This window comes from Ranitomeya imitator, chromosome 8 (genome assembly GCF_032444005.1).
Source record: "Ranitomeya imitator isolate aRanImi1 chromosome 8, aRanImi1.pri, whole genome shotgun sequence".
In the NCBI taxonomy this organism is placed as follows: domain Eukaryota; kingdom Metazoa; phylum Chordata; class Amphibia; order Anura; family Dendrobatidae; genus Ranitomeya; species Ranitomeya imitator.
Window position 1 is genome coordinate 106756450 of NC_091289.1, and position 16095 is coordinate 106772544.

General features: G+C 43.3%; 1 protein-coding gene across 1 annotated transcript in view; it reads right to left on the reverse strand.

Annotated features, from left to right (window-relative positions):
- COLGALT2 (collagen beta(1-O)galactosyltransferase 2) overlaps positions 1–16095 on the reverse strand; it is a 328242-nt gene that overhangs the window by 163934 nt on the left and 148213 nt on the right. Inside the window, exons 3-4 of the mRNA XM_069737258.1 lie at positions 11920–12037; positions 10646–10780 (exon numbers count right to left, since the gene is read on the reverse strand). Coding sequence (XP_069593359.1) covers positions 10646–10780; positions 11920–12037 — 253 coding nt within the window. The remainder of the gene's footprint in view (positions 1–10645; positions 10781–11919; positions 12038–16095) is intronic.

Below are 16095 nucleotides of genomic sequence, written 5' to 3' on the forward strand. Positions count from 1 at the left end.
AAAGCAATCAAACACTACAGTTGAAATTGAGAAAGATTTTAAAGCCTTAAAGAAGTTGTCCACTACAATAATTTTTTTTTCATAAATATTGCTATTATGTGCCACTGAAAACATCCACTGTGTTTATTTTAGCAATATTACCTGTTATCATGCTGTAGCAGCACATCTTCAGCGCTGGATCCAGCTCTCATGGGGTTAATCGACAACTTCCTTTCTTCTGAGTTATTGTGCTCTAATACTATAAGTTCCATGATGCATTGCCACTAAGCCTGAACCTGGCACACCCCCTCCAAAACACACCCAAACCCCTCCCTCCTCTCTCTTCAAAAAGATTTGTGATGTCATTTCTGTCCAACTCCTCTTTTACATTTGTCTAACCCACACTCCATTACACACAGAGAGATGGATGGATAGATAGATATCTATCTATATATCTATGTCTATTTACATAGATATGTCCATATCCATGTTTCTAAACCCCTTCACCCCTGGAGCATTTTCATTTATCGCTCTCCTTCTTTCCAGAGCCATAATTTTTCTGTCAATATGTCCATGTGAGGGCTTATCTTTTGCGGGACAAGTTCTACTTTTGAACGACACCATTGGTTTTACCATGTCGTATAACAGAAATTGTGAAAAAAATTCAAAGTGCGATGAAATTGCAAAAAAAGTGCAAATCCCACACTTGTTTTTTGCTTGGATTTTTTGCTAGGTTCACTAAATGCTAAGGCTGTGTGCACACGTTGCGGATTTGATTGCAGATCCGCAGGGTTTTTTGCTGCACAGTATTGCATCGAATCCGCAGTGTAGTGCACAACAACCAATGTAAGTCTATGGGAGCCGCACACGCTGCGGAAAAAGCCGCACCGAAACGCAGCTTTTTTTTTCCCGCAGCATGTCACTTCTTTTGTGCCGAACTGCAGCGTTTCGGCACCCTTAGGCCGGCCTCACACTCAGCGTATAAAAATACGATCCGTTATTTACGGCCGTAATACGCAGAAAAGTCCCCAAAATAGTGATCCGTATGTCATCCGTAGGCAGGGTGTGTCAGCGCATCCGTACTGCGAGATTTTCTCGCAGGCTTGCAAAACCGACATACAATGGATCCATGGGCTCAAATAATCGTAAAAACATATATACTGTCTATATATATATATATATATATATATATATGTCAGTGAGACACACACATATATATATATATATATATATCAAAAAACGAGGCAAACGTGGATGATCGCTGGACTGATTATCTTGGGGCGCTGCACCTGAAGCTAAGTATTTCTGTGCTGTTCCTTTTTTTGCTATTTATATGTATATATATATATATATATATATATATATATATATATGTAGTAATATATCATACAGCGCTAGATAGCTTAAAAGCCGGTAATTCAATTGCCAGCTTTTCCTATCTCCTTCTCAAACCCCGACATGATATGAGACATGGTTTACATACAGTAAACCATCTCATATCCCTTTTTTTTTTGCATATTCCACACTACTAATGTTAGTAGTGTGTATGTGCAAAATTTGGGCGCTCTAGCTATTAAATTAACCCCTTAAGCCCCGAGGGTGGTTTCCACGTTAATGACCGGGCCAATTTTTACAATTCTGACCACTGTCCCTTTATGAGGTTATAACTCTGGAACGCTTCAACGGATCTTGGCGATTCTGACATTGTTTTCTCGTGACATATTGTACTTCATGATAGTGGTAAAATTTATTCGATATAACTTGCGCTTATTTGTGAAAAAAACGGAAATTTGGCGAAAATTTTGAAAATTTCGCAATTTTCCAACTTTGAATTTTTATACCCCTAAATCACAGAGATATGTCATGCAAAATACTTAATAAGTAACATTTCCCACATGTCTACTTTACATCAGCACAATTTTGGAACCAACATTTTTTTTTGTTAGGGAGTTATAAGGGTTAAAAGTTGACCAGCAATTTCTAATTTTTGCAACACCATTTTTTTTTTAGGGACCACATCTCATTTGAAGTCATTTTGAGGGGTCTATATGATAGAAAATACCCAAGTGTGACACCATTCTAAAAACTGCACCCCTCAAGGTGCTCAAAACCACATTCAAGAAGTTTATTAACCCTTCAGGTGTTTTACAGGAATTTTTGGAATGTTTAAATAAAAATGAACATTTAACTTTTTTTCACACAAAATTTATTTCAGCTCCAATTTGTTTTATTTTACCAAGGGTAACAGGATAAAATGGACCCCAAAAGTTGTTGTACAATTTGTCCTGAGTACGATGATACCCCATATGTGGAGATAAACCACTGTTTGGGCGCATGGCAGAGCTCGGAAGGAAAGGAGCGCCATTTAACTTTCCAATGCAAAATTGACTGGAATTGAGATGGGACGCCATGTTGCGTTTGGAGAGCCCCTGATGTGCCTAAACATTGAAACCACCCAAAAGTGACACCATTTTGGAAAGTAGACCCCCTAAGGAACTTATCTAGATGTGTTTTGAGAGCTTTGAGCCCCCAAGTGTTTCACTACAGTTTATAACGCAGAGCCGTGAAAATAAAAATTCTTTTTTTTTCACAAAAATGATTTTTTAGTCCCCAGTTTTGTATTTTCACAAGGGTAACAGGATAAATTGGACCACAAAAGTTGTTGTCCAATTTGTCCTGAGTACGCTGATACCCCATATGTGGGGGGGAAGCACTGTTTGGGCGTATGGCAGAGCTCGGAAGGGAAGGAGCGCCATTTGGAATACAGACTTAGATGGATTGGTCTGCAGGCGTCACGTTGTATTTGCAGAGCCCCTGATGTACCCAAACAGTACAAACCCCCCACAAGTGACCCCATATTGGAAACTAGACCTCCCAAGGAACCTATCTAGATGTGTTGTGAGAACTTTGAAACCCCAAGTGTTTCACTGCAGTTTACAACGCAGAGCCGCGAAAATAAAAAAAATCTTATTTTTCCCACAAAAATGATTTTTAGCCCCCCACATTTTTATTTTCCCAAGGATAACAAGAGAACTTGGACCCCAAAAGTTGTTGTCCAATTTGTCCTGAGTACGCTGATACCTCATATGTTGGGGTAAACCCCTGTTTGGGTGCACCGGAGAGCTCGGAAGGGAAGGGGCAATGTTTTACTTTTTCAACGCAGAATTGGCTGGAATTGAGATCGGACGCCATGTCGCGTTTGGAGAGCCCCTGATGTGCCTGAACAGTGGAAACTCCCCAATTCTACCTGAAACCCTAACCCTAACACACCCCTAACCCTAATCCCAACGGTAACCCTAACCACACCCCTAACCCTGACACACCCCTAATTCTAATCCCAACCCTAATCCCTAACTTTAGCCCCAACCCTAACCCTAACTTTAGCTGTTGTGAATTCTGTTATCGAACGCCCTCCTGTGGTCATGAATGGTACTTCGGCGAGTTCTGTCCATGGACTCCCTCTGGTGGCTGTGAGTGGAGCTGCTGCTTCTGAGGTTCCTTCCACAGGTGACGTAGTTTGTTCTTTGGCTGGCTGCTCTATTTAACTCCACTCAGATCGTTACTTCATGCCAGCTGTCAATGTTCTTGTACTGGTTCAGTTCGCTCTCGGATCTTTCTGGTGACCTGTCTACTCCAGCAGAAGCTAAGTCCCTGCTAGTTTATTATTTGTTCATTGTTTCCTTGTCCAGCTTGCTATCATGATTTTGCCTTGCTAGCTGGAAGCTCTGGGATGCAGAGTGGCACCTCCGCACCGTGAGTCGGTGCGGAGGTCTTTTTGCACACTCTGCGTGGTCTTTTTGTAGTTTTTTGTGCTGACCGCAAAGATACCTTTCCTATTCTCTGTCTGTTTAGTAAGTCTGGCCTCCCTTTGCTGAAACCTGTTTCATTTCTGCGTTTGTGACTTTCATCTTAACTCACAGTCAATATATGTGGGGGGCTGCCTTTTCCTTTGGGGAATTTCTCTGAGGCAAGGTAGGCTTTATTTTCTATCTTTAGGGCTAGTTAGCTCTTAGGCTGTGAAGAGGCGTCTAGGCAGAGTCAGGTACGCTCCACGGCTATTTCTAGTTGTTGTGATAGGATTAGGGGTTGCGGTCAGCAGAGCTCCCACTTCCCAGAGCTTGTCCTGTGTGGGTTTAACTATCAGGTCGTTCCGGGTGCTCCTAACCACCAGGTCATAACATTTAGCCCCAACCCTAACCCTAACTTTAGCCCCAAACCTAACCCTAACTTTAGCTCCAACCCTAACCCCAACCCTAACCCTAGCCCCAACCCTAACCCTAACCCTAGTCCTAACCCTAACCCTAGCCCCAACCCTAACCCCAACCCTAGCCCCAACCCTAGCCCCAACCCTAGCCCCAACCCTAGCCCCAACCCTAGCCCTAGCCCTAGCCCCAACCCTAGCCCCAACCCTAGCCCCAACCCTAACCCTAGCCCCAACCCTAGCCCCAACCCTAGCCCCAACCCTAGCCCTAACCCTAGCCCTAGCCCTAACCCTAGCCCCAACCCTAGCCCCAACCCTAGCCCTAGCCCTAACCCTAGCCCCAACCCTAACCCTAGCCCTAACCCTAGCCCTGATCCTAACCCTAGCCCTGATGGGAAAATGGAAATAAATACATTTTTTTTTATTTTATTATTTTTCCCTAACTAAGGGGGTGATGAAGGGGGGTTTGATTTACTTTTATAGCGTTTTTTATATCGGATTTTTATGATTGGCAGCCGTCACACACTAAAATACGCTTTTTTTTATAGCAAAAAAGTTTTTGCGTCTCCACATTTTGAGACCTATAATTTTTCCATATTTTGGTCCACAGAGACATGTGAGGTCTTGTTTTTTGCAGGACGAGTTGACGTTTTTATTGGTAACATTTTTGGACACGTGACAGTTTTTGATCACTTTTTATTCCGATTTTTGTGAGGCAGAATGACCAAAAACCAGCTATTCATGAATTTCTTTTGGGGGAGGCGTTTATACCGTTCCGCGTTTGGTAAAGTGGATGAAGCAGTTTTATTCGTCCTGGTCAGTACGATTACAGCGATACCTCATTTATATCATTTTTTTATGTTTTGGCGCTTTTATACGATAAAAGCTATTTTATAGAAAAAATAATTATTTTGGCATCTCTTTATTCTCAGGACTATAACTTTTTTATTTTTTTGCTTATTTTGCTTTGTGGCAGCTCGTTTTTTGCGGGACAAGATGATGTTTTCAGCGGCATCATGGTTATTTATATCCGTCTTTTTGATCGCGTGTTATTCAACTTTTTGTTCGGCCGTATGATAATAAAGCGTTGTTTTTTGGCTCGTTTTTTTTTTTTCTTACGGTGTTCACTGAAGGGGTTAACTAGTGGGACAGTTTTATAGGTCGGGTCGTTACGGACGCGGCGATACTAAATATGTGTACATTTATTGTTTGTTTGTTTTTTAGATAAAGAAATGTATTTGTGGGAATAATATTTTTTTATTTATTTATTTATTTAGTAATTTTTTTTTTTTTTTTTTTTTTTTACACATGTGGAAATTTTTTTTTTTACTTTTTTACTTTGTCCCAGGGGGGGACATCACAGATCGCCGATCTTACAGTTTGCACAGCACTCTGTAAGATCGGCGATCTCACTGACATCGCTGTAGGCTTACCAGCACCGGCAGGCGACCCGGAAGTACTCCCTGCAGGACCCGGATGCAGCCCCGTGGCCATTTTGGATCCGGGGCCTGCAGGGAGAAGACGTTCGGTACAAGGTGAGCACATCACCTTATACCGATCGTCTCAGGGAAGCACGCAGGGAGGCCCCTCCCTGCGCGATGCTTCCCTGTACCGCCGGCACATCGCGATCATGTTTGATCGCGGTGTGCCGGGAGTTAATGTGCCGGGAGCGGTCCGTGACCGCTCCTGGCACATAGTGCCGGATGTCAGCTGCGATAGTCAGCTGACACCCGGCCGCGATCGGCCGCGTTCCCCCCGTGAGCGAGGCCGATCGCATATGACGTACTATCCCGTCACTGGGAATTAAGTCCCAGGTCACCTGGACGGGATAGTACATAATATGGGATTAAGGGATTAAAGGGTTAAATCGCGGAAAAAATTGGCGTGGGTTCCCGCACAATTTTCTCCACCAGAATGGTGTAAAGCCAGTGACTGAGGGCAGATATTAATAGCCTGGAGAGGGTCCATGGTTATTGGCCCCTCCTGGGTAAAAACATTAATAATGGAGAGGCGTCAATTATGACACCTATGCATTATTAATCCAATAGTATGATCATATATATGTGTATCATAATATGTATGATATGTGTATCATATTTGACGCATCTCCATTATTAATCTGGCTTAATGTCACCTTACAATAGCAAGGTGACATTAACCCTTCATTACCCCATATGCCACCGCTACACGGGAATGGGAAGAGAGTGGCCAAGTGCCAGAATAGGCGCATCTTCCAGATGTGCCTTTTCTGGGGTGGCTGGGGGCAGTTGTTTTTAGCCAGGGGGCAATAACCATGGACCCTCTCCAGGGTGCAACGTGTGCACACAGCCTAAAACTGACCTGCCATTATGATTCTCCAGGTGATTATGAGTTCATAGACAGCAAACATGTCCAGGTTAGTCTTTTATCTACGTGGTCAAAAAAAAATCCCAAATTTGCTAAAAAAATAAAATAATTGCCCCATTTTCCGATACCCGTAGCGTCTATATTTTCTGAGATATCGGGTTGGGTGAGGGCTAATTTTTTGCGTGCCAAGCTGACGTTTTTAAAGATACCACTTTTGTGCAGATACATTCTTTTGATCGCCCGTTATTGCATTTTAATGCATTGGCCAAAAATCATAATTTTGGATTTTGATTTTGGAGTCTGGAAATTGATGTGACGTCGACAGAAATTAGCAGCGGCTACAGCCTGGGGGTCACGTGACCCAGACTTACCCGCTCACAGGCGCAAAACGGCAACGGAAGGTATTTACACAATTCATTAGGGGCCCCGGGGGGATACATTGGGGGATTAACTGAAAGTAGAACAAAATTCCAAATAATGTAGGCCAGGTCTGCACCAGGTACGGCCCATAGGCCACATGCAGCCTCCCAGAGGATTTCCAGTTGCCTAGTTCCCTATTTCCTGCATTCAATTGTATTTGTGTCTTTCAGATGACAAGGATGCAACAGTCAAAGCGGGGAACAGTAAGTGCTCCAGGTAGGAGCTGAAGATTTAATCTATAGACTATTATTCTAGATGGGAAAGGGGTGGTGTTACTGTGAGGGATCATTATGAGGTAGTGGGTGGGGGGTTTCTTTATAATAAATATAAGGATCAGGGACTGCCAAAACTCCTGAAGAAATCGGGTATGAAGGGAATTTGAAAGGCAATCTCACTCTTTTCCGTTTCCATAGGAATCTAGACATTAAAAGTTTTAAGGCTTTAAAAAAAGTTTGGGGTACATTTATAGGAATCATAATCGTAGTATATAAAATTACCGGCATTATATATCCTTTGAATATGTTAATACCTCCCATCCAAAAGAGTGTAGGTGGGTCACAACCTATCTCTTCAACCTATCGCTCTCTTCTGGTGCCTTCCCCTCTGCCTTCAAACATGCCACCATCACACCCATCCTCAAAAAAACTAACCTTGACCCAACCGCTATGCCCAGCTATCGCCCCATATCACTGCTCCTGTTTGCTTCAAAACTCCTTGAGCAGCATGTCCATGCTCAACTTTCCTCCCACCTTTCATTTAACTCTCTCCTTGACAACCTTCAATCTGGCTTCCGCCCCCACCACTCCACCGAAACAGCCCTGACAAAAATTACTAATGACTTAGTCACAGTCAAAGCTAACAGACAGGTCTCCATCCTCCTCCCTCTTGACCTGTCCTCATAAAGTCTCTTGGCTTCCAGTACCACCTGTATGCAAATGACACTCAGATCTACCTCTCTGGCCCAAATGTCACCTCCCTGCTGTCCAGAATCCCGAAGTGTCTGTCAGCCATATCCTCCTTCTTCACCTCTCGCTTCCTAAAACTCAATGTAGACAAAACCGAACTCATCATCTTTCCCCCACCTCACGCATCCCCCCTACCCGATCTATCTATTATGGTAAACGGCATCACGCTCTCTCCCGCACCTGAAATCCGCTGCCTTGGGGTAACTCTCGACTCTGCCCTGTCCTTCAAACCTCACGTCCAAGCTCTTGCCACCTCCTGTCACCTCCAACTCAAAAATATTGCCAGAATCCGTTCCTTCCACAGCCCTCAATCTACTAAAACTCTTGTGCATGCTCTCATCATCTCCCGCCTCGATTACTGCAACATCCTCCTCTGTGGCCTCCCCGCTAACTCTCTTGCACTACTCCAGTCTGTCCTCAACTCTGCTGCCCGGCTAATTCACCTCTCTCCTCGCTGCTCCCCTGCTTCTCCCCTCTGCAAATCCCTCCACTGGCTCCCAATTCCCCAACAAATCCAGTTCAAACTACTAACACTGATCTACAAAGCCATCCACAACCTGTCCCCTCCCTATATCTCTGAACTAATCTCCCAATATCTTCCTTCACATAATCTTCGATCCTCCCAAGGCCTCCTACTCTCCTCCACACTTATTCGTTCCTCACACAACCGCCTCCAAGATTTCTCCCGAATATCCCCCATCCTCTGGAATTCCATGCCTCAACACGTCCGATTATCCACCCCCCTCGGATCCTTCAGACGGAACCTGAAAACCCTTCTCTTCAGGAAAGCCTACAGCCAACAATAACCGAGTCGCCGCCTCACCACCGCCAGAGCCGCCACCTCACCACCGCCAGAGCCGCCGCCTCACTACCGCCAGAGTCGCCGCCTCACCACCACCAGAGCCGCCGCCTCACTACCACCAGAGCCGTCGCCTCACCACCACCAGAGCCGACGCCTCACCCCTACCTTCTGTCTCTTCCCCACTATCCCATAGAATGTAAGTCCGCAAGGACAGGGTCCTCTCCCCTCTGTACCAGTCCATCACTGTAAACCTGTTTACTGTAAACGATATCTATAACCTTGTATGTAACCCCTTTCTCATGTACAGCACCATGGAATTAATGGTGCTATATAAATAAATAATAATAATACAAATTATTTCTATTAATGGGGCATTATAATGAGATTTTTATTTTTAAGGGTACCATACTGGGATGTGCTGCAAAAGAAGACAAAAATCTGCAGAGATGAGCAATGGGCATGAAATCTAATCTTGGCATCTGTACTACATAGTAACAAAAGGGATGGGAACAGCTTCAAACAAAGAAGATGTCACCTATAAGGATCTTGTACATAGATGTTTATTTGTGATACTGACTACAAATGATCAGCACTGTGGTTCCTGTATGATCCACAGTCTGAAGATGGCTGATAACAACAATTCCCAGCATCTCCTTACCATTCTTTAGGAAATTACTGGGAGATGAAAGTTTATGTGACATAAGTGCAAAAAGGGTGGCCTGAAATTGCAATTGAATGCTATACTAAGTTTGGATCTGCATTCATGTACTGATGATGGTTCTGATAATGTATTCATGTACTGATTGTGGTTTTGTTCCTGGATTAATGTACCAATAGTAGTTGTGATGCTGCATTCCATTACCGGCAGTGTTTCAGGTGCTGCATTCGTGTACTGACGGTTGTTCTTGGTGTTATATTCATGTACTGACTGTGGTTCTGGTGTTAGATTCATGTACTGATGATGGCTCTGATGATGTATTCATGCACTGATTGTGGTTCTATTGCTGGATTCATGTAGCGATGGTGGTTCTGATAATGTATTCATGTACAACGATTGTTGTGGGGCTGCATTTATGTACGAACTATGGTTTTGGTGTTGGATTCATTTACTAATGGTGGTTCTGGTGCCAGACTCATGTACCGACGGTGGTTCTGATCTTATACACATGTAGCAATCCACAACTGGTCAGAAGGCTATATTAATCCTCCGAACTCTTCAAAATTTGCAGTTTTGACTTTACGAGGACTTGAGTTTCTTGTTCTGCTTCAAAAATTAAGTGTTATTTATTGTGTTCACAAAGTTGTTGAGGCAGAAATTCTTCAAATCCTCTTTAAGAACTCAAAGCTTCTGAGAACTTGGTTATGGTAATATATTCATATACTGTTGGTGGATCTAGTGATGCATTCAAGTAAATATGCCTTTAAATATTTTTGCGGCCCTTGGGATATTTCAGCATGACATGCTGTTCACGTCAGGTTATAGCCTGATGATTGTCAGATATGCCAAGAATTATTTTTTCTTCATCTACCATATATTGATTTTAATCCTACATCTAACATCATACAAAGTTTGAATTCTTCAAGAGTATATATTGTAGAGAACTTGGCAATCAGGTAAATATTGCAAGCAGATAATTTTATCTTGTGCAGGCAATCCAAAAATAAAGAAACAATTTGGTCCTACAATGGCCTTCATCAGTCAGACAGATTTCAGTGTGCACAGGGTTACAGGCAGACAAAAACGCTCAGAATATGCAGCTAAATAATAGTGACAGAGCACAATTTTTGCTGAAATGTGTGTAACTAGCCTATTTTTCTGAATGGGGTTTTCGAAAATATGGACATGCCGATTTCTTCAGTCTACTGCCCACTACACGGAATACAGGAATATTGCCAATTATTGCATACTATTTCGATATCTGTTATACTCACTTGTGGTGTCATTCCACACCAGAAATTTGAGTAAAGTGTTCGGGACTCTAGCATGGGGGCCACAATGGTTTTGTTTTCTTCAATCAGACGATTTAAGGTTTGTGGGTTGGTAATAAAGTTGTCAACATCTATGTACTGTAAGGAAAAAATACATAAAGATGAATTCTATTTCTGATAATGACAACACAGTGCTGCATACAGCTTCAAGCAACTCATCTGACAGGTAGTAACATCCTGTCTCCAGCGTACCACACTTAACTTCTAAACCCCTTAGGCTATGTGCACACGTAGGAAGGGTCCCTGAGGGTTCTCCCACAGCGGATTTGATAAATCTGCAGGGCAATACCGCTGCGGTTATCCCTGCAGATTTATCACGTTTTTTCTTGCGGTTTCCGCTGCGGGTTTTACTCCTGCACTTGTTTTACTATTGATGCTGCATATGCAGCATCAATAGAAATGTTAAAAAAAAAAAAATGGTTATACTCACCCTCTGACGTCCCGATCTCCTCAGGGCTGCACGCGGCGGTCCGGTTCCAAAGATGCTATGCGAGAAGGACCTTTGTGACGTCACGGTCATGTGATCGCGACGTCACCGCAGATCCTGCTCACATAGCAACCCTGAGACCGGACAACCGCGTCCAGAGCTGAGACGTGAGTATATCATTATTTTTTATTTTAATTCTTTTTTTTACCACAAATATGGTTCCCGAGGCCTGGAGGAGAGTCTCCTCTCCTCCACCCCGGGTAGCAACCGCACATTATCCGCTTACTTCCCGCATGGTGGGCATAGCCCCATGCGGGAAGTAAGCGGATCAATGCATTTCTATGCGTGCAGAATCGCTGCGATTCTGCACAAAGAAGTGACATGCTGCGGATTGTAAACCACTGCGTTTCTGCGCGTTTTTTCCCGCAGCATGTGCACAGCAGTTTGCGGTTTCCCATTGGTTTACATGTTTACTGTAAACGCAATGGAAACTGCTGCGGACCCGCATCATCAAAATCGCCGCGGTTCCGCGGTAAAAACCGCAACGTGTGCACATAGCCTTAGACCAGTATATGTGCTTCCAGATCTGCTCTTTTCTGCTGGGTTACTCACAAAATTCACCATTTTGAGATGTGCTCTTCATACTTGTTTGCTAGACCTGGAGCTACAGCACTAAACTGGCAGACTGATCTAAACAAGAGATCATTTTGATAGCTTCCCTTTAAAACTTATGAAATATGCTTAGATTTGATCCCCTGAATAGTATGTAAAAGGTAATTATTCTACTTACAAAGATAAAATCAGACCATTTTTCTTTAGCAGTGCGCAGTGCAGCCTGACGAAGCTTCATCACATGAGCAAATCTGGAGGCCGGCCAGTGTTTGGGTCCAAATTCATCAGTGTAGGATCTAAAAACAGAGATAATGACTTGTAAAATCAGATATTTATTTTCCAACTGTTCCTTAACTTTCTTTTTACTAATTGGGTCACTGGTGTTAAATCACTGGCACGGTTTTTCCTAAGAAGGTTTAAAACGGTTTTCTTGTAAAAAAAAAAATGCTTATTTTGTTAGAGACGAAAAAGAAACACATTTGCCTTATCAATCCCCTTTAGCATCGGATTTCAAGTCCTCTTGCTTACCTGTCTATTTCTGAACTTCCCCTCAGCTGACCATGAGCCATCACATGGTTAGAAGACATTAGGTCTCAGTATGTCTAACCTGTGAAGAGCTGCACAGTCAGGAGGTTAGACTGCATCTGATGGGCTTCAATGCAAGGACCAATGATGGACCTCAGAGCCTAACTGGTGGGGGATCAGCAACGTGAGTAGGATTTTCTTTTTTTTTTTTTATACATATTCTAAGCTGTTTTCAGAAAATGTTATCATACTCAGACTTAAAAGGAACCTGACATCAGCAAATTGCCTCTTAACCTAACCCTATGCCTCTACAAACAACTGCATAATAATTACAATGGTGTTTGTAGCTAAACTCCACATTTATGGTTCTGCTGCGGAATTAATGGCGCCATATAAGTGAACCAAATCATTAATAATAAATTGATCACTCCAGTCTTGTGACATCCGCACAGATGTCTTTGAAGTTCAGTACAGGCACTTTCAGAGTCTGATCTCAGAATGTCTCGGTTATGCACAGTGAACTGAGGGGTCTTAGCCCCACCAAGCTCGCTGCATTTGACAGTGGAGGTCTGAATCCGGACCCTGCAAGTGTCTGTGCTGGTACTCAAAGACATCTGCTGATGACACAATACAGGAGTGATCAATCAAAAGGAATGGCCATGGTTTCAGATAATGACTCAGGTTAAACGGCTGCACACGCACAGAGGCAACTTTTTAATTTATAGCAAAACCACAAATGTATAGTTTAGCTACCATCACCTTTAAGCATCATGTAACTGCCTGTAGGTGCATGGAGTTAGGTTAATAGGCAATTTTCTGATGGCGGGTTCCCTTTATGACCAGGCAGCTGTTAAACGCTGCGTAAAGGAACATAAGCGTGATGCCAGCCCATTGCTATGGATAATATGAACACGACTAGGACTTTTGCTTTACAGGGTCATTGTTACCAAGGAAAGGAGGAAGGAGCAACCCTAAAGTTTTGTATGTGGATTGCTTATCCTTGACTACAGATATCAGGGACAAAAAGGACAAGCATGATGGATTTCAATGTGCTAATCTATGTGGCCGCAGTGTTTCACTTTGCCTGTGTAAACAGACATGCATCTTAGGCAGAACGCCTATTAAACATTAGCTCATTTTCAATGATCTGCTGCAGAATGGCCTTCATGTAGAGGTTTATCAAGGAAATGTCGCAAAGTTTGTCCTACACGTCGCATCTCTAGACTTTTCCAATGTCTGAAGAGTCACAAAGGGGTCCAGTATATATCCCTGACATTTGGGATAAAGTGAAGAAAGAGGGATATCAGCAATTAAGATTTTTAATAAACAGACAAAAAGTAGTAGAGAATGAGCAGCTTTCATTGCAATCACTAGTATTTGTTAGAACCCACAAAAATGTCTCCATATGCTCAGTAGTTTAAAAAAAATGTGCAAAAAATGTGCAAACCATATGCAACTAAAAGCTAGCATTGATGACCGCACCATGTGAAGCTGTAGAATAGTGACAGTTACTGGTCCCAGTCGCCTCTTAACCTGCATGTTCTGTTCTGATAATTGTAGAGATTCTCTCAATGGAAGAGGGGGATAACAGTTGTATGTATTACATATCTATCCTATTAAAGCTTTATTTTTTTCTCCAACAGCAGCGCTCAGCTGGAGTCAAGCAGAAAAATCTAAATCCTATGACCACATCAAAATTAGCATAAGATGGCTGCCACTAAAATGGTCAGCCAAGGCACTGACTCTGGTAAGTGTGCATATTACATCAGTAGAGGGAAATAAGTGGACACCAGACATCTCCATTGCCTATCATCTACCAAAGGAAATCAATGATAATAGTTTAGCGTCAGGAGAGAAGAGCTCACCTCATACAATTTGGCAAATCCTGTTAAAATTAGTTGGGTGGAATTACAAGTATCTGATTTTTACTGAAAGTTTTAAAATTCACTCAGAAAGAGCAATCACTAGACTAGAAGCAAGGAAGCCCTTTTCCACCACCACGTAGACCAAAGACATCTCTAGCTTATGAACAGTGGCTAGGGTTGGACGGATCTATGGATGTTCAGGTCCAGCCGAACAGCTAAACAAAGTTTGGGTTTGGGAAGCAGAACAATACATGAACCCCATTCCCTTAAATGGGGTGCCCAAAAATCCAGTGTTTGCCTCGCTGTCATTTGCATGACAGCGCGGCAAACTCTGGCTCTGATCGGCCGTAAACTCAATACTACCGGTCAGACAGACGCGGTTGCCACGTTGTCAAATGACAATGTGATCCCGCAACTGTGATCGGAGGTAAAGAGTTTACCTCTATTCTCTGGCGTTGGCTGATGGGACTACTATACCCATCAGCCTACGCCTGCTGCCGATAATAAAAGGGAGAGCGGGTTTGGCTAACTGGTGGATTCATCAGCCGACGCCTGCACTTTAAATAAATAATAATTAAAAAAACAGGATGGGATTCCCTGTATCTTTGATAATTTTTTATTCTTGCTGTGTATTTATTTACAATATAACTATAGGATTAGTAATGGATAGGCATCTTATAGACGACTCTCCATTACTAAGCCATGGGTTTGATGTCACCGGACAATACAAAGGTGACATCAACACCACAAATATGAACCCCACTTGCTACCACTACAGGGCAAGTAAGAAAGCAAAGCGCCAAAATTGGTGCATTTAATAGATGCACCTTTTCTGGGCAGTTGCAGGCTGCTATTATTAGGATGGGGAGCCAAATCCATAGACCCTTACCAGCCTGAGAATACCAGCCCCCCGCTGTCTGCTTCAGCTTGGCTGGTTGTCAAAAATGGGCGGGGACCCCATGTCATTTTTTTCAATTATTTATTTAAATAAGTGAAAAAAAATCATGGGGACCCCTCTATTCTTGATAACCAACCTTGCAAGAGCTGTCAATTGAGGGTTGCAGTTCGCAGCTGTAAGTTTTGCCTGGCTACATATCAAAATTACAGGGGATCCCAGTCCGTATTTTTTTTACTTATATATTTAGAGCGCAGGTGCCGGCTGATGAATACTTCCATTAGCTGCCTGCTCTCGCTGATATTATCGGCAGCAGGCGTAGGCCAATGGGAGTAGTAGTTTTACCTCTGATCACAGCTGCGGGATCAAGCTGTCACGTGGGAACCGTGGCTGTCTGACCGGTGGTATTGATTTTACCGATGATCGGAGGCAAATATCTGGTGTTCGGGGTGCCGAACCTGAATAGTAATACAGACTTCCTGGTAAAGTCCATGTTCGGGGGTCTGTGCTCGAAGAGTACGTGTTCGGTATGGACCCCGAACTTTACTTTTCAGGTTTTCCCATCTCTATTCATGGCCAGTCCTGATATGCCGAGAATACTGAATCTGCTCACGTAGATAGGTGTGGAAACACATGGGTCAGCGGGTGCTCTATTCCAATAGCCAAAATCGCATGGACCAGTGGCACATCCCACTGAACGCCCGCTCTCCTTGTACCGTGGGCGTAATACTACACAGACAACACAGAGTGAGAGTAAAACAGTGTGGCAATACTTTATTAAACCAGAAAACAGGTAAATAAAACATAGAACATTCCCAGCAAAATACCCAAGATGGTGCAAAATTACAGTGTCTTACCCTTCCGCTGACTCATCGGGGTAAGAGCAGATGTGACTTCAGAGCTAACAGGGCTGACTACCCCACCTGTGGCACGCACAAAGAGGAGGTAACGACAAGCTTAGGAAGCAGTCAGTCCATTGAGGTACAAGGCCAGATGACCGGAGGGTCACAACCTGGCTTCTCCAAACATCTCCATGGAGCCAGGTGACCGATGCGTCCCATTCCTGGTT